We start from the raw sequence: 19,830 nt of genomic DNA on the forward strand, positions 1-19,830 counted from the left end.
GTGATGATTCATTCAAATTTATTGACTATATATATATATATATATATATAGAGTTGTGATCAATGTCGAACCAATTTTAAAGACCGAACTAGAGACCAAATCTGGGCCATTAGATCTAGTTTTTTTTTTGATGAGATGTGCTGCTGCGAAATTTTTTTCTTCTTCATTACTAGCCCATGTTACTTCATTATATAGGTTTATTACTTCATTCTGTACTTCAAATGCTTCTACACATACTTCATTCCAACAATTTATTACATTATTCAATGTGTTTATTAAACCATATTAGCGCCATGGCGTTGGTGATAGATATTGTAGAGAGAAAGACCGACAAGCATTAGATCTAGTTTTTTTGATGAGATGTGCTGCTGCGAAATTTTTTTCTTCTTCATTACTAGCCCATGTTACTTCATTATATAGGTTTATTACTTCATTCTGTACTTCAAATGCTTCTACACATACTTCATTCCAACAATTTATTACATTATTCAATGTGTTTATTAAACCATATTAGCGTCATGGCGTTGGTGATAGATATTGTAGAGAGAAAGACCGACACGCAACGGCGAAACCACATTTACGTACTGAAATGAAGTAAAAACCTACTTGGAATGAAGTAAAAACTCACTAGAATGAAGTAAAAACCTACTAGAATGAAGTAATATATTCTGGAACGAAGTTAAATCTTCGTAACATGTTAGTATGACTTATTTACCTTCGGATGAATTAAAATAGGCTCGTGATGAAGGCGAAAATAATTTATAAATTTCTGTATCTTATCCATAAAAAACTAGATCTAAAAGCCCTAATTTGGTAGGGTTCGGTGGTTCGGTCTTTAAGAGTGGATTTGTGGATAATAGGACTCTATATATTTATATATATATATATATATATATATAGGGGTGTGTTAGGGTCCTTACAACATCTTAGTGTAAAACACAGCACTAATCACAGCCCTTGGATCATTAGATTGGATGGTTGTGATTAGTTACATTATCATACTAAAAATCTACATTATTAGCCGAGGTACATTATTAGACTAGAAATGTACATTGTAAGACTAAAACTGTACATTATTAAACTAAAATGCTACATTATTATCCGAGCTACATTATTAGTCTAAAATTCTACATCATTAGATGACACGTGACATTAATCTAACCGTTAGATCATAAGATCCAATGGACTGCAAGTGTTTTGAGTTTTACTTATACTTAGCGTTTTGACTTAATACATCCCTATATATATAGGGGTGCGTTAAAATGACAACACTCTTAAAATGACACTTTGTGACACCACGCTAGACTCGCAATATTATATATGCTAGACTGCAATAGTATAAACGCTAAACTGCAATCTATATATTGCAGTCTAGCATATTGGATATTGCAGTCGGGTAAAATTGCAGTCTAGTGTATTAGATATTGCAGTCCGTGAAAATTTATCCTTGAGCAATTTTTATGATTGCCACATGACAACTTATTATTCGTCCACATATACAAATGATTGGCTAGGAATGGTGGTATGGTGTTACTTTAAGAGATGTTGTCATTTTAACACAATCCTATATATATATATATATATATATATATAGCACTCTAATATTTTATTAGCACTTTAATATCCTTTTGGCAGATCGATTTACACGGCGACCTCTCTGAATTTTTATCCTCACATCCAAAATTTCCACTACTCTCACTACATCATTTAGACTTGGTCGAACCAATATTCCCGGGCATGGACCATCAACACTCGATACGCCACCTCATGGAGGCGGCTACGGCTGACCAGTCCCGTATGCTGCAGCAGACCATTTGCTACAATAGAGAGAGCAATTGGTCCTTGTCCATTTCATGGGGCTACTCTGCCCACATATACCAGAAAATCATGCCTCGAAGCGCCCTGCAAAGGCCCCTCGAGACATTCCAGCCATTGAAGGCCACACACGCACGACCGTATTTTATTTTCGATACGAGATTACCTTCTAATGATTCATGTCATGCCCCCCATGTCTTCTTCTTTGAGAAACTAGACAAGGTCTCAATGGGAATCCTCACCACCTACTCTCGAGCCAAGCCTCGCGGCCTACCGCCTTGCTCTTTAACTTCTCAATATAAACCTGATCTCATCTCCCAAATCACTGTCCTTTCCTCGCCAAGTAAGCGGAAAGAGGTAAATGTGTTTTTTTAGACTATACATTTGATAATTCACCTAACTTTCATTTTCATCTTTTATTCTATTTTTTACCTATTGTTTTCTATCTTTTATTGTTAGATGGATCGATGTGAATGTTGTGATGTTGTTGGTGTGGGTGGCACTGGCACATCTGTAGATGTCAAGTTGAGGGAATGCAGGGTGAATGAAGTCATTGCTTAATCTAATTGTATTATTGCACCAAATATTACTACTCTTATTATGAAAATTTTATCTATAAGACCGATTACACCGTAGAAGAATTTTATTTGGTTTTTTATGCAATTTGAGCAGTGTTACAACTGCTAATCAATTCACTTCTTCAAATCTAATGAAACTTTAAAATCAGAAAACAAGGCTAGAAGTAGTCCCTACTACATGGCATCATCGTATCAATAGTGGATGAATTAACTCGTGCACATGGTGGCTGGTGCTAAAGGTGGGATTTTTACACTTGTTCATGTGTTTCTATTTTATTGACACATGTATGCTGCTCAGGCCATCGAGAGAACTAATACTTCCTCCATTGCATTACCGTTGGTGTATTTCTTATGAGCACGAAGATTAAGAAATAAAATAAATGGATAATAGTCATTTTAAAAACGAAGTTTGGTTAAATTCCCATGAATTTTGAAATATTAAATTACAAAGTTTCAATTTTTCTCCATGTACAAATTATCATCTCTTTGCGAGGTTAAAAACGACAATACAATAAAATAAGCTCTAAAAAAAACTCGAACAACACTAAACAGGGCTAGTGACATACTAGTGTAGCATAGAAGCCGTGACTGAAAAACTTGTGACTAAAAAAGTATTAGTGATGGATTGTTGTCCCTAAATTACTAACAACCACACTGACGGAAAACTTAGGCGGCTGCGTTTGTAAGTTCGTATTAGTGACAGACTAGTCTGTCACTATTCGTGACGAACACATTGCACCACTAATTAGTGAAGGTACATCATGTCGTCACTAATTCCCTCACTAATCTGCATTTTCTTTTGTATAGAAGTGAGAAAATATAGGAATATAAAAGAAAAAAAGATTATTTTAATGAAACACGACATTTGATGCATGGATGAGAATTGAGAAAAATTGAAACTTTGTGATTTAATAATATTTCAATTTTAAAGTTCATAGGGCAAATCAGAATTTGACAAAATTTCGTGATTTAAATGACTATTAATCCTAAAATAAATACCGGTCACTACTACTAGCTTGGGATATTACATTTAGAATTAATTTGTTTATATGTTTATCTGTTAAAAATAATATACTAAAGAGATGTTCGATTTGCAAAATTATACTGATAATTAATTAGTCATAGCAACCAAACAACACCTAAATGTTGCCACAATAACCCTAATACAACTATATGTAATTAATTTCAAGTTTGTGAGACATGCCAACTGCAAACTTAATTATATTTTGATAAATTATTGATTAAACTATTGAATGGACTTAATGTTTCTGAGACATGTCATCCACAAAACTTTTCCATTAAAAAAGTTAGTAAAGATTAGCTTAACTATCCTCATAACAAGATTAATTAGGCTTTCGGTTTATTTGTACTTGGTACCCTTTTTTATTTCTTGAAATAGACATTTTTTTTACGGATGCTATTAAGTTTTTAAATATACATGTACTACAAGTAACTTCCGAATTCGTGAAAGTTGTGACTAAGTTATAAATGTTCTACGAAAAAATAGTTAGAATCAAGATTTCAATTTTATTGCAAAGTGAGAAAGAAAAGTGTTTCTTGTACTGACATCCTAACTATAACAAAAGTTCCTCCATTTTATCACTCATTAATGGCATTTATAAATTGGTGATTAAATCCATAATTTCCATGCTGTTGTTTCAGTTGTTGTTGATTTTTTTTTTTTTTTTTTTTTTTTTTTTTTTTTTTTTTTTTCTGTTGATTCAGAAATGAGGAATCTGAGTCGGGCTTTGATAATATGTTTCTTATTTTCTTGGATCTTTTTTTAGGGCTGAAACTTTCAAGCTCAAGAGGAGTCAAAACTGAGAGAATCTCCGGTAAGAATCTCTATTTTCAGTATCACCAAAAGACGTCGTTTTGTATCCAATGACAAAGTTGATGTATGACATATTTTAAAATATACTATCAGGAAGTGCTGGTGATGTCTTGGAAGATAATCCAGTGGGAAGGCTAAAAGTGCTGGCTTCCGTCCGCGCGAATGTATTATGGAGTATATATTATGTGTATTTTATATTAAAAATTGTGATGATATATATTCTCTAAATAGATCTATGATTTATAATAAATGTACATGTATGAAATGTGAAAGGTCTGAAACATAAACTTTGATATTGACTTATTTCAAAAATTACAAAATTTTACTAATATACTTACTCTTCTATACTTAACTTTTTGTTATGCACATTATTTACTGTTATACGTACTCCAATTTTCATATTAGATAGTATATTATCATAAACATGCACGTTCATTGATATATTCCCAAATTTATAGATTTGTTAGCAATTTTTCTATAATTAATTGTGTTATACCCATATATGATTATTATTTATATAATGAAATATGAAACCGTTGTCACAAAATTGGAAATTTTTTTAAATAAAATAAAAGGACCGTGTGTGGAACACTAGTAATTACTGCTAGTACTCCCTCCGTCCCAGAGAAGTTGACATACTTTGAAAATGACACGGGATTTTAGGAGGTTTTGTTTTGTGTGTTAAATGGAGAGAGAAAATATAATTTTTATATTCATGTGAGAGAGAACTTTTTCCAAAAAGGGAAATGTGACATCTTTTGTGGGACAAACTAAAAAGGAAAGTGTGCCAACTTTTCTGGGACGGAGGGAGTACTGTTTAAGGATATGGATCCCCTGCTGTGATCAAAGCCACAACAGGGTGTGCTGTTTCACACGGCTAAATATAAAATTCATAAATAATAACATTTAAATATTAATTTCTTTTTTAATTAAATATTTGGCTGTATGGAACAGCACACCTTGCTGTGGCTTTGAGCACAGCAGGGGATCCATATCCACTATTTAAATGGAGTGCCCCTACATTCAAGTGTCGTATTTATTATGTACTATATTTTATTTTTAGTATCTGTTTCGTTATTCATTTTAATTTTTAAGCCATTTGATAATTGCATTTTTATAGTAATATTAATATAACAAGAAAAGTGCCGTAAATGAATAAAATGAAATTGTAGTACTCCACTAAGTAATTGCATGTCGTTTAATATTTCTATTGGACTATTTTGTCATGATTAATAATTGAGTAATGACCAAAATTGGTCTTGAACATATGGTCATTTTACGTTTTTGGTCATAAATATTATTTTTTTGGATTTTTTGGTCCTGCACATTTCAATTCGAATCACAATTGGTCCTGCACATTTCAAATCGGATCACAATTGGTCATCGCGTCAATATTTCCGTTAAAAACTAATGGTAAACGGGTTTAATCCCGATTTTGACCAAATTAAACTTTTAATTCTAATTTTTTACTCCCTAATTATTTTTATAAATATTCTAAACCCATCATCACCACTCCAGCAGCGGCCGCGACTCTGGCGACGCCAGGTCGAACAAATTTCTCTCCTTTTTGTCATCCTCTTCAATTGCTTTAATTTGCACTTCACTGCAATATTCTCTACAAGTAGTAATATTCTGCAAAACAATTTGCAAGTAGTGACCAACTAAACCGATATTCAAGCAATTAGCATTTAAAACGAAAAATTGAATGCATAAACATAGTAGGTAAACATGGTGACCTGTGAATATCTTTCTTCTGCGCCAAAAGACATTCCAAAATGCACTCCTTGCAGAAAACATGGCCTTTACCGCATGACATAGGCTCAATAAAGTGCTTCAAACAGAGGGAACATGCGTCGAAGGGCTTGATGGAATCCCTTCCCAATCTCTCATTCTGTGTGCCGTACCCTAGCTTCCGCTTCTCATCGTACGTGAAAAAAAATGCTAAATCGTTGTTGTTCTCGAGTGTCTCTGAGGCATATTTAGCGATCTGAGATTGAAGAACTCGGAAGAATGGTTCGATTTGGGGAATTTGGGAAATCCATATCGAAGGGAATTAATTAGGGAGGACCAAAATGATTTTAATTTGGTCAAAATCGGGATTAAACCCGTTGACCGTTAGTTTTTAACGAAATGTCGACGGAAGATCAAAATGATCAAATTTTCATATATTCAGGACCAAAAATCCAAAAGATAATGTTTAGGACCAAAAATGTAAAATGACCATATGTTCAGGACCAATTTTGACATTTAGTCTTAATAATTAATACTCCATCCGTCTCAAGAAAGATGACCTCTTTCTTGGGCGGCACGAGATTTTATGCAACTTTATTTTGTGTGTTGAGAGGAGAGAGTAAAGTAAGAGAGAGAATAAAGTAGAGATACATGTATTTCCATTTTAAGTAATGAGTCATTTTAGTTGGGATAAACTAAAAAGGAAAGTGAGTCATCTTCAATGGGACGGAGGGAGTACTAAATATATATACTGTATTACTTAATAGTATAACATGAAAAGTGAATGGGACGGAGGGAGTACTAAATATATATACTGTATTAATTAATAGTATAACATGAAAAGTGAAGTAAATGGATTAAATTAAATTGTAGTACTAATAGTATAACATGTCGTTTGAAGAAGAATTGTGTGCGTTTCATAGTACAACACCTTGTGCTGTGTTTTTCCCCCTAGCAGGGGATCCTCCACCACCTCGGCCTCTCACCCATGACTGTCCCATCACTGTAGTAATTTGATTCATAATAAGAGTATCCGCAATGGTTGGCTAGCGACCGGCTAGCCGATTCGTCGCGCTGGCCGATTGGCTAGTCGAACCATTGCAGTCGGCGAGCCGATCGGCGTGGGCTGGCCGATCGCTCGGCGCTGGCCGCCATTGTGGCGGCCCGATCGGCCAGCGCCGAATTTTGTTTTTTTATTTATTCTTTTTTAAAATTTTTTTTAATTCTTTTAAAAAAAAAATTCAATTTTATTTTTAATTTTTGAAAAACTATATAAACGCGATTTTCTCTATCTCTAAATTTACTGTACAAGAGCAACATCTAGCGATGGACAATAACAACTAGCCCAATACAAAATTAAGACCTAAAACAGAAACATGTCATAAAACAGAGACCCCCGTTCGGCTAGCGGCAAACTATAACAGATTCAAGGTGGCTCGTGTGTGGAAGCTCGGATTTTTTTTTATTATGTTATTTTTATGATTTTTAGTTAATGTACTTTTTTTTTTTATTTAAATAAAATTAATGAATTTTCCCGTATATGTCTCGTAAGTTTAATTCCGTATTTTAATCGTAATTTTAATTCCGTAAATGTAGTATATTTTGAATTATTTTTATTGCGGCTGGCCTGTGGGCTGGCCTAAATCGATGTGGCAGGTGGAATTTTTAGTGTTGCTGACGTGGCGAGAGGAGAGAATGGCTGACCTATTGCTGGCCTAAGCACCATTGCGGATGCTCTAAAGTATAATACTCCCTCCGTCCCGGCTAAGATGACACATTGCTTAGCCGGCACAGAGTTTTATGAGTTATTGGTTAAAGTGTTTAATTGAAGAGAGAGAAAGTGAGTGTAAGTATAGAGTAGAGGGATAAAGAAAGATTAATATTTTAATAGGAGTGAGAAAAAGTGGTTGAGTGTATTAATTGGAGAGAGAAAGTTACCAAAAAAGGAAATGTGTCATCTTAGTTGGGACAAACTAAAAAGGAAAACGTGTCATCTTAAGCGGGACGGAGGGAGTAGTTTATTATGGCATCTCTTATATAAAAATTTTTGATGATTTTTTTAATTTGATCTGATAGTATAATAAATGTATATGTATGAAATATGAAATTTATGATAACATAAATTTGATATTGATTTTTTGTAATAAATTTTACTAATATTTTCTTTTATACATAACATTTTGTTATGTACATCAATTGATATTGTACATATTTTAATTTTAGATGATATTATAAGAAACATTCACATGTGCATTGGATGTATTCCCAAATTTATAAGATTTGATAGTAATTTCTTCTATCCTTCAATTATATTATACAAATATATGATTATTATTATTATTTGATGGTAAAATTATTCCTCATCTGAAATTAATTGTTTCAAAATTGGAACAACATGAATAAAATTAAAAGTCTGTGTGTGAACAACTAGTAGTACACTCCCCCGTCCTTGACTATAAGTCTCATATCTGACTAGCACGAATTTTAAGAAATTATTTGACTTTGTAAAGTAAAGTGGTAGAAAAATTTAGTGGAACGTGAGCCTTACTTTTATATATTGGTTTAATAATAATATGTGAGGGAATGAGTTAGTAAAATTTTAGGTCCACTTACTAAATAGTAAAAATGAAATTAGATATTTATTGGTGGATTGACGAAAAATAAAAAATAGACATTTAATAGCGGACCGATGGAGTATTTAAATGGGACTGCACTACATCCCAGTGTTGTATTTGAAATCAATGGTTTTCCCATTATAAGTTTTGAACATAGGTGCAAGAAATGTGTGCAAACTCCTCTTCATTTTTGGCCTTTTTATATTTTAGAGCCCCATACAAATTTCAACCACGTCATTTTCGGACTTCTAGGGTCTGAGAAGGCGTGGCATGATAGGAAACACTATATGGAGTCGTGGTGGAGGCCTAATGTGACACATGGGTTTTTGTACTTGGACGAGGCCTCGACAGGCAGTGGCGGACGCAGGGGGGATTCCAATTTGGAGTATTAACAATTGTAGAATATTTTTCGATATTTTCTCACCGCAAGGAGTTGTGGCATGGTTGTAGGAAGTTACGAAATATATAAAGGATTTTATTATTCAAGTGAAACTAATACAACTATAGTAATTCTGACGAATGTTGGGGGTTCCATGAGACCCCATGCCCCTCTATAGGTCCGCCACTGCCGACAAGGGATCTCATGCCTTGGTCCGACGCCTCGTCCCCTTTTAGGGTCTTGGATGACCTAACGAAGTTAATGCAAGAGACTAATGCACGAGCCCCAATAATGATCCGCATGGTCCACGAGATCATGGAAGTGGTGAGGGAGATGCACGACACGAACCTTAGGTGGGTTGTGATGGGTATAAAAAATGTATTATATATTATGTGTATCTTATAATATTAAAATTTGTGATTATATTTTCTAAATTGATCTATGATATATCATAAATATATACATATGAAATGTCAAAGGTATGAAACATAAAATTTGATATTGATTGTTTTTAATAATTACAAAAGTTTGCTAATATACTTATTCTTCTACACTTAGCTTTTTGTTATGAACATTTATTACTTCGATTTTCATTTTAGATATATTATCAGAAACATGCACATGTGCATTGATTTATTCCCAAATTTATAGATTTGTCAGTAATTTTTCTATACATAATTGTGTTATACCCATAATGAAATTGTTACCTATATGAAACAGATGTCACAAAATTGGAAAAACAATTAATAAAATTAAAGGACTGTGGGTGGACAACTAGTAATTACTACATTTAAATAGATTGATTGCCCCACAGTCCAGTGTCGTATTTTTGAAATCTCAGACTTTCTCATTACCAGTTCTGAGCTTAGGTGTAAAAAATGTGTTCAAGTTCCTCTTCATTTTTGGCCTTTTTACATATTTAATCTTTGTTTTCTTTCTCAACGACGAGCACAAATCCAAATTCTTTGTTTCTATGGAAGAGCCCCATACAAATTTAAACCACGTCATTTTCGGACTTCTAGGGTCCGAGAAGGCTTGGTATGATAGGAAACACTATATAGAGTCGTGGTGGAGGCCTAATGTGACACGTGGAGTTTTGTACTTGGACGAGGCCCCAACTGAAGATCTCATGCCTTGGTCTGATGCCTTGCCCCCTTTTAGGGTCTCGGACGACCTAACGAAGTTCTTGCAAGAGACCAATGCACGAGCCCCAATAATGATCCGCATGGTCCACGGGATCATGGAGGTGGTGAGGGAGATGCGCGACACGAACCTTAGGTGGGTCGTGATGGGGGACGACGACTCTATTTTCTTCGTGGAGAACATGATCGATGTTCTCGGTGGATTTGACCATCGGAAGTACTATTATTTTGGGGGGAACTCGGAATTTATCACGAACAATTATTTTTTCTCCTTTAACCAAGGTTTTGGCGGAGCTGGATTTATTTTGAGCTATCCTCTTGCAAAAGCTCTTGCAAATGATATGGAGAATTGTCTAAGACGATATGCTCACGTGTATTCAGCTGATACCATTACTATGTCTTGTATTGCTGATATTGGTGTCAATCTCTATCCCCATAAGGGAATTCATCAGGTATCTATCTTTCCCATAGTTCTTGCTAACATCTCTTGTATGCGAATTACTACATATAATGACAACTTAGGAATTCTAGAAGCAAGATTGTAGGTTTTTATTAAATATTCTGACATGATCATGAGTAATATAATAGACCATGTTACACAAACCTGCAATAGATGGTCTAATTTGACGAATTCTACTTAAATCAACATTTCTTAGTTAAACAGAGTAGTATTTTTTTGGGTAAATATGAATTTAAATTTAAAGGTAGTGTTACACAGGACTCGAACGTGAGACCTCAGGCATTAACCTCGCTATCGCTTAGTTAACTCACACACATTATTGTTATTATTATTATGGTACGTATCCGTATAATATAATTATTCCATTCTAAAATTTTATTTAATACTACCATTTTTGTAGATCGATTTACTCAACGACCTCTCTGGATTCTTATCTTCACATCCAAAATCCCCACTACTCTCACTCCATCATTTACACAAGGTTGAACCGATATTCCCGGGCATGGACCGTCACCAGTCAATACGCCATCTCATGGAGGCGGCTACGGCTGACCAGTCTCGCATGCTGCAGCAAACCATCTGCTACCACAAGCAGAACAATTGGTCCTTGTCCATTTCGTGGGGCTACTCCGCCCACATATACGAGCAAATCATGCCTCGAAGCCACCTGCAAAAGCCCCTCGAGACATTCAAGCCATGGGCGGCCAGAGCCTCACGCCCGTTTTATATGTTCGATACGAGATTACCCTATAATGATTCATGTCATGCCCCCCATGTTTTCTTCTTTGAGAAACTAGACAAGGTCTCAATGGGAATCCTCGCCACCTACTCTCGAGCCAAGCCTCGTGGCCTACCACCTTGCTCTCTAACTTCTAAATATAAACCTGATCTCATCTCCCAAATCACTGTCCTTTCCCCCCCAAATAAGCGGAAAGAGGTCAATGTGATTTTTTTTTATAGACTATACATTTGATAATTCACCTAAATTTCATTTTCATCTTTTATTCTATTTTTAACTATTGTTTTCTATCTTTAATTGTTAGATGGATCGATGCGAATGTTGTGATGTTGTTGGCATGGGTGGCACTGACACATCTGTAGAGGTCAAGTTGAGGGAATGCACGCTGAATGAAGTCATTGCTTAATCTAATTGTATTATTGCACCAAATATTACTCTTATTATAAAATTTTTATCTATAAGATCGATTACACCGTAGAAGAATTTTATTTGTTTTTAATGCTATTTGAGCAGTGTTACAACTGCTAATCTATTCTCTTCTTCAAATCTAATGAAACTTTGCAATCATAAAACAAGGCTAGAAGCAGTCCCTATTACATGGCATTATCGTATCATATATTAGTGAATGAATAAATTAACTCGTGCACATTTGTTCATAAGAAAAAAAAAATGTATTATTCGTCGAGTCAAAAATAATTATCGGTCGCTAGTAGCATGACTGTCTTTACCATTCTTGAAGCCATCTCAACCTGTCACCCATGATTGTCCCAGTGTTGCTCTTGTGTTAACAATTACTGTACTAATTTGATTCATAATAAAGTATAGTATGGCATCTCTTATATAAAAATTTGTGATGATTTTTTTAATTTGATCTATGATAGTACTATAAATGTATATGTATCGAATAAGAAATTTATGACAACATAATTTTGATATTGATTTATTGTATTAAATTTTACTAATATTTTATTTTATACGTAACATTTTGTCATGTACATTGATACGCTCGGATTTTGCACTGTTTTAAGGCCATTATTTGGTCCGTTTTTCATGTCAAAGTTGCATTACATGTCCATTATTTGCATATTTGATCTATTTTGGTATTTTGACGTGTTTTGTGAGAAATGTGTATATTTGAGCCTAAAAAGGGAGCCAACACGTGAAGTAGGAAATCTGGAGCTTCAGGTGGCGTCCGGCGACCGCCGTAGCCCATCGACCGCCGGGAAATGCGTGGAGACCGCCACAAAAGAGTCAGAAGCTTCTGATTAATGTCCGGCGACCGCCACAAAAATACGGTGCACGACAGCTGTGTTCAAACTCAATTTTCCGGCGATCCTGAAGTCCGATCAGGGCCTTCTACATGTCATTCTCTTCGTCTTTGAAAGCACTTCGCGTTGGTACTAAGATCATCTCAATCGGAGTTCTGTGGATAAAGTTATGACCGTTCTAAAAAAGTCACGCAAAGCTGTCAAATACAGTTTAGGCGGAAATTTAAAGGAGGAATGAAGACATTACCTTGTGAAGCCAAATCTTTTCCTTCTACTATGGGGAACGAAAATTCCATCTTTACTATTGCTTGGAGGAGACTTTTTACCAAATTTAATCCTTCTCAAGCCTATATATACCCCATAACCTAATTCATAGAATTCACCCTTCCATAGCCCCCCAAAGGGGGCCTTCAAAGCTCCTCCTCCAACCCTAATTCTAGATCCTCTTTTTGCATCAAATTTTCCAGAGATTAAAAGATAGAGTATTTCATTGTGCAAGGAGTTGAAGACGGATTTAAGAGCATCAAAACTACAAGGATTCAACCTACGGATTTTATTAGCTTTAGTTTAATGTTCCAATTGTTTTCCCTTCAATCTATGTGTTTAGATTATTACATCATGTGTAACTAAATTAATAGGATTCTATGGATGTGTTAGTAACGACTTTGGTTATACAATTCTTTTTTCTATTTGATATCCGTTATGTTTTTACTCTGTTTCTTTCCTAAGTTAATCTTGACGATTCACATTTGAGTGACACATTCTGTGCTGATCTAATATTACTTGCTTCATGATTGTGAGAGAATTCTAGCGAGTTAGGTTCACTTAGTAGACATTACAATTAACTTCCCTTAAAACGACACTATTAATTGAGAGTGATGACTTTTTAAGGGTTTTAGGAGCTTTTGGGAGTTACATATTTAGGATTGACAACCCTAATGTTAGTAACCAACGTTTGCATCGCATAAGCATAAACTAGGTGACTCTTCCTATTAAAGTATTAACTGTGCTAGGGTATTGTAGTTGAAATTTGTATAACCATAACTGTGAACGCACATCCTTGGAATTCCCTTATCTCTATACTTTTATCTCCGTGATTTATTTGCATTTAGTAGTTTACTTGCTTTTAATTGTTTTTACTTTCAAAAATCCAAAATTATCTTGTTTCTCTAGATAGTTTTTGACGCTTAGTACATAATAACTAGTTGCAATTATATTCCCAATGTTCTATATCCCAGTATTGACCTTTAGCTAAACTAGATCTACCCTATATACTTGCAGGTATTTTTAGTGCTAATAAAAAAATGCATCATACGTCAATTGATATTGTACATATTTTAATTTTAGATGTATTATAAGAAACATCCACATGTGCATTGGATTTATTCCCAAATTTATGAGATTTGATAGTAATTTCTTCTATACTTAATAATAATAATAATAATAATAATAATAATAATAATAATAATTATAAATATTATTATTATTATTATTATTATTTGATGGTAAAATTCTTCCTCATCTGAAATAATTGTCTCAAAATTGGAACAACATGAATAAAATAAATGGTCTCTTAGTGAAAAACTAGCAGTACAATCCCTTCGTCCATGACGAAATGTCCCATATCTGACTAGCACAAGTTTTAAGAAATTTCTTTGACTTTGTAAATAAAGTGGTATAAAAAGTTAGTGGAATGTGATCCTCACTTTTATATATTGGTATAATTATAATATGTGAGTGGAATGAGTTAGTACTCCCTCCGTCTCATAAAAGTTGAGACAAAACTTTTGGGCACGGAGATTAAGAATTTATATTAAATAAATAGGAGAGATGAAAAAAGTAGGAAAGATAAGAGAGAGTAAAGTAAATGAAGGAATAAAGTAAGAGTGATTGGATGTTTTGTCTTTTGTTAAAAAAGGAAATGACTCAACTTTGTTGGGACGGACTAAAAAGGAATACGACTCAACTTTTATGGGACGGAAGGAGTAGAATTTAGGGTTCACCTACTAAATATAGTAAAAATGAAATGGGATATTTATTGGCGGACGGACGAAAAAGGAAAAATGAAACATGTAATGGCGAACAGATGAAGTATTTAAATGGGATGTACTATATCTAAGTGTCGCATTTGAAATCAATGGTTTTCCCATTATATGTTTTGAACATAGGTGCAACAAATGTGTGCAAACTCCTCTTCATTTTTGGCCTTTATACATATTAGAGCCCCAAACAAATTTCAACCACGTCATTTTCGGACTTCTAGGGTCCGAGAAGGAACAATATGGTAGGAAACACTATATAGAGTCGTGGTGGAGGCCTAATGTGACATGTGGATTTTTGTACTTGGACGAGGCCCCGACAGGCTCATGCCTTGGTCCGACGCCTCGACCTGTTTTAGGGTCTCGGGCGACCTAATGAAGTTCTTGCAAGAGACCAATGCACGAGCCCAAAATAATGATACGCTCGAAGATGGAAGTCTGGAGCGTTCAAGCCGTCCAGCGGCCTGCAGCACCAGGCGTAACAACCGCTGGACCATAGCGACCGCTACACCCATAGCGGCCCGCTCCGTAATACTTCATGCTAGAGTGACACATTCGATGAAGATTTAATATAACTTGCTACATAATCGTGAGAGGAGGTTGGCGAGTTAGATCCACTTAATAGACACTACAATTAGCTTCCCTTAAAACGACACTGTTAATTGAGAGTGAGGACTTTTCAAGGGTCTTTGGAGCTTTTAGGAGTTACTAATCTAGGATTGTCAACCCTAGTTTTAGTAATCTACGCGCATGGGCATAACTAGTGTGACTCGTTCTATCGAAGTATAAACTGTGTTAGGGTATTGTAGTTGGAATTTGTATAACCATAACTGTGAACGTGCATCCCTGGATTTCTCTTCTCATATATCTTACCTCTAGTTTTTGTTGCAATTAGCTTTTTACTGCTTTCCGTATTCTTGTTTTCAAAAGTTTTCATAAAAATCATTGTTTCTCCAAATAGTAAAAGAAGCTTAGTAGAAGGTAGCCAGTCGGTGATATTATTTCCCGTGATCGACAATCCGGGTACTGACCTTTAGCTATACTAGATCTACCATGTATACTTGCAGGTATTTGAATTGTAGTTGATCTGTTGATTTTGGTTAGATCGGTGAAATCGGAGATGGGAATTGTTATGGTTTGTTGTGGGTGGCTTGGATCCGGAGTGGATGAAGCGTCCAATGTTTAGATCTGTTAGATTCCTGCATGGTTTCAAAGTTTAGTTTGTGTTTTCTTATTTGCCTCGTCTAGTAGTAGTAGATCTGTTTTATTTCCTTAGTTAATCATAATCTGATAGTTTAATTTGACATGCTTTGTTTTGATTTATTGTTTACTGTGTTTTCTGCATTTTGTGATCGTGAATCGTTGGTGAAGATGAAGCTAGTTGTTAGTTAAATCCTTAGTTAGTTAATTGCAGCTTTTCATTCGTACCTTGCTATTTTAGGAAATGGTTCCCACGATCTGTTCTTCATCTGTCTAGGTATTTTAGGAAAAGTAATTCACTAGGTCTGGTAAATTTTCGTTGCTGGAGTGTTGTTCTGATTGCATCTTTGTTTCCGTCATGCATGCTTTCATCATGGTTTCCTAGGTATAGCTGTTAAGTTCTCAACCCAATGTTGCGTGGCAGCAGCCAAAACCCTTGTCCAAAGTCTTTTGAATGCTTTCTTATGCTTCCATCTCTGATTCGATCCCTACTTCTTTATTGTTAGTATGCCTTGAATTTGTATATGATTAGGTTTCCTAATTGGGATAAGATTATGTTTCCTAGGCCCAGTCTGTCTAATGTGTGCCTATATATATGGGAGTAGATAGGGGTGTCGAAACGGGTAGCGGGTATTGGGTACCCGCACATCCGACCCGATACCCGATACCCGATACCCGAGGGAAACGGGTAACGGGTCGGGATCGGGTAATCATATTTTTGGTTTTGCGGGTATCGGGTATACCCGATACCCGCTCGAGATACCCGATAATCCCGAAATTTACCCGATTTATGTTTAGTATTTGTAGTTTTTTATTTTTAAATTATCCCGTTCATTGACTCGGATTTCAATATATAATTTTTTTTGTCTTTTTTCCTCTATTAAAAATAAAGTATGTTTTAAAGCATACTTATACCAATAGTATTATATTATACATAAGCATATGTATTTAATTACTAATGGATACAGTAGCATATGCTACACACACATGCATTATATCTACAGTAGCACATATATATTTATTAATAGCATATGTATTCTATTACTAATATATACTCCTATATAGCATATGCATTATGTATAAAGCAGCATATGCTACACTGCATTATATATACAGAGCATATCATATGGAATACTACTAATTAAAATGTCTAATGATTTATGAAGTCTTTTATGTTTTTTTAGGATGCATCAAAATACTAACATTATTACGGATAACGATCAACAAGTTGGGGATAATTCAAATAATAAAAAAAGATTTACAAAAAATATAATAATAATAATAATAAATTCGGGTCGGGTCGGGTGCGGGATACCCGACTCGGGTATCGGGTAATACCCGACATAATGCGGGACGAGATCGGGACAACAATTTTGGCCAAAATCGGGTGCGGGTACCCGTTTCGACACCCCTAGGAGTAGAGCACATGATCTGTATCTGAAAACTGCAGTCATAATACAATTTGTTCTCCGTTTTTGCCCGTGGACGTAGCCAACACAACGTTGGTGAACCACGTAAATTCTATGTCTATTTACGTTCTTTTTGTTTCTCGATTCACAATTGCCCTGTTTGTCGTAACAAACTGGTATCTAGAGCCTTGGTTTTCGAACTAGGGTTTTGAATTCCGCTGCAAGGGTTTTGTCTGGTTAATCGAGATGTCTGCTCTGAACGTGAAGGTTGACAAATTCACCGGGAGAAATAGTTTTGGTTTATGGCAGATCAAGATGCGATCTCTGCTGATGCAACAGGGTTTGTGGGAGCCGCTCAAAACAAAGAAGGCTACGAAGGATGATAAGGAGTGGACAACCCTAGACGAAAAGGCCCACTCGACCATCATATTGAGCCTGTCTGACGATGTTATCATCGAAGTTGCGGATCAGGAGACGGCTGCTGCTCTTTGGGCGAAGTTGGAGAGTCTATACATGACGAAGTCTCTAACCAACAAGTTGCTCTTGAAGCAACGTTTGTTTCGGTTACGCATGCAGGAAGGTACGCCCCTTCGGGATCATCTGGAAAATTTGAATAAAATTTTGCTAGATTTGCGTAATGTTGAAGTTAAAGTAGAAGACATGGATGCTGCTTTAATTTTGCTTTTGTCTCTGCCTGAATCTTACGAAAATTTTGTTGAGTCTTTTATGACTGGCAAGGAAACTCTTTCGTTGGAGGATGTTCGATCTGCTCTCCACATCAGAGAGGATCGTCAACAGGCAACGAGTTCAGCCACAAAAGATCTGCCATCGGGATTATCTGTTACGGGTAAAGGACAGAAGAAATTCAGACAAAAGAAGCAGAACTCAAAAGGTTCAAAAGGTCCTAAAGGCCCTAAGACAGATGACATCTGCAGATATTGTAAAGAACCAGGGCATTGGAAGACTGATTGTCCAAGGATAAAGAAGAAATTGGGCAAGAAGGAAGATGCTAACGGTTCTGCGACTGTGGCAGAAGCCGATGACACAAATTCGGAAGAAGAATTGGCCTTGGTTGCGGATGAACAGCCACACTGTAATGATGTGTGGATTTTGGATTCTGGAGCGTCATATCATCTCTGTCCTCACAGGGAGTATTTCAACACTTATGAGCAGATAGATGGAGGCAACGTTACCATGACCAACAGTGCTGTCTGCAAGGTGGTTGGCATCGGCTCAATCAGGATTAGGACTCATGATGGGGTCTTCTGCACCTTGAACGATGTTAGGCATGTTCCACAGATGACGAAGAATCTGATATCCCTGAGTACATTTGATAGTAAGTGGTTTAGTTTCAAAGGTGAAGGTGGAGTAATGCGTATTTTGAAAGGTTCGAAGGTGGTTCTGACAGCTTTGAAACGAGGTACCTTGTATGTTTTGAGAGGTTCCATCGTGGCAAATTCTGCTAATATTGCATCATCCGAGGTTGCAACCAAGGATATGACCAAGCTGTGGCATATGAGGCTCGGTCATATGGGATAACGTGGCATGAGAATCATGTCGAATCGTGATTTTCTTTCGGGCCATAAGGTGCAGAAACTTGATTTCTGCGAACACTGTGTATTGGGGAAGCTTCATCGTAGCAAGTTTCCAAAGAAGGGTGTTCATCGAACGAAGAGGACACTTGACTACATTTATATGGATTGTTGGGGTCCCTCACGTGTTGAGTCTATTGGAGGACACAAGTATTTTGTGTCGATGATTGATGACTACTCGAGAATGACTTGGGTGTTTATGATGAAGCATAAAGGTGAGGCATTCAAGAAGTTCAAAGAGTGGAAGACTCTAATTGAAAACCAGACTAGGAAGAAGATCAAGCGATTGAGAACAGATAACGGTCTGGAATTTTGTTCGTCTGAGTTCGATGAGTTTTGTAGGAGTGAAGGGATCGTTCGCCATCACATCGTTAGACATACACCACAACAGAATGGTGTGGCAGAACGCATGAATCAGACGTTGTTGGAGAGAGCAAGATGCATGCTCTTCCAAGCCGATTTGATTAGGAAGTTTTGGGCAGAGGCAGTAAACACGGCTTGTTATCTGATCAACCGTGGACCTCACACTGGCATTGACTGCAAGATACCGTACGAGGTATGGTCTGATTCACCTGGAGATTACTCTATGTTGAGAGTTTTTGGGACAACTGTTTACTATCATGTGAGTGAAGGTAAATTGGAGCCAAGAGCTAAGAAGGGGGTATTTGTTGGTTATGGAGATGGAGTTAAGGGGTACAAAATTTGGTTATCTTCAGAGGGTATAATTATTCTCAGTCGGAATATGGTATTTGATGAAAATTCTATGCTTAACTCTACTGTGAAGTCTATTGCTACAGAGGATTTGGATGGTGTTGATGAACAGGTGGAGCTGCAAGTCACTCACGATGTGAGTGAATCACAACTCCAAGGTGGAGAAGATCAACACACTACTGCTGAAGCCGCCGATACTTCTAGTTCGGATGTTCATCCACAAGCTCGTCAGAGAAGCATTGCTATTGACAGAGCTAGGAGGACAAATGTGAAGCCTCCGTTGAGGTATGGTTTTGAGGATATGATGTCATATGCATT

General features: G+C 36.0%; 2 protein-coding genes across 2 annotated transcripts; both read left to right on the plus strand.

Annotated features, from left to right (window-relative positions):
- The first annotated feature begins 1,737 nt into the window (after nucleotides 1-1,737).
- LOC125189323 lies at nucleotides 1,738-2,376 on the plus strand. Its single transcript, XM_048086609.1, has 2 exons — nucleotides 1,738-2,172; nucleotides 2,275-2,376. The coding sequence occupies exons 1-2, from the start codon at nucleotides 1,738-1,740 to the stop codon at nucleotides 2,374-2,376; spliced, it is 537 nt and encodes a 178-aa protein (XP_047942566.1).
- A 7,549-nt stretch (nucleotides 2,377-9,925) lies between these two features.
- Nucleotides 9,926-11,699, plus strand: LOC125189324. Its single transcript, XM_048086610.1, has 3 exons — nucleotides 9,926-10,546; nucleotides 10,955-11,491; nucleotides 11,598-11,699. Exons 1-3 carry the CDS (start codon nucleotides 9,926-9,928, stop codon nucleotides 11,697-11,699), a joined length of 1,260 nt encoding a protein of 419 aa, XP_047942567.1.
- Nucleotides 11,700-19,830: the final 8,131 nt, after the last annotated feature.

This window comes from Salvia hispanica, chromosome 5, assembly GCF_023119035.1.
Source record: "Salvia hispanica cultivar TCC Black 2014 chromosome 5, UniMelb_Shisp_WGS_1.0, whole genome shotgun sequence".
In the NCBI taxonomy this organism is placed as follows: Eukaryota; Viridiplantae; Streptophyta; class Magnoliopsida; order Lamiales; family Lamiaceae; genus Salvia; species Salvia hispanica.

Coding starts and splice junctions, on each gene's coding strand:
- LOC125189324 (XM_048086610.1), top strand. CDS start 9,926: ATGGAAGAGCCCCATACAAATTTAAACCACGTCATTTTCGGACTTCTA. Junction 10,547..10,954: donor CCCATAAGGGAATTCATCAG/GTATCTATCTTT, acceptor CCATTTTTGTAG/ATCGATTTACTCAACGACCT. Junction 11,492..11,597: donor CCCCAAATAAGCGGAAAGAG/GTCAATGTGATT, acceptor TTTAATTGTTAG/ATGGATCGATGCGAATGTTG.
- LOC125189323 (XM_048086609.1), top strand. CDS start 1,738: ATGGACCATCAACACTCGATACGCCACCTCATGGAGGCGGCTACGGCT. Junction 2,173..2,274: donor CGCCAAGTAAGCGGAAAGAG/GTAAATGTGTTT, acceptor TTTTATTGTTAG/ATGGATCGATGTGAATGTTG.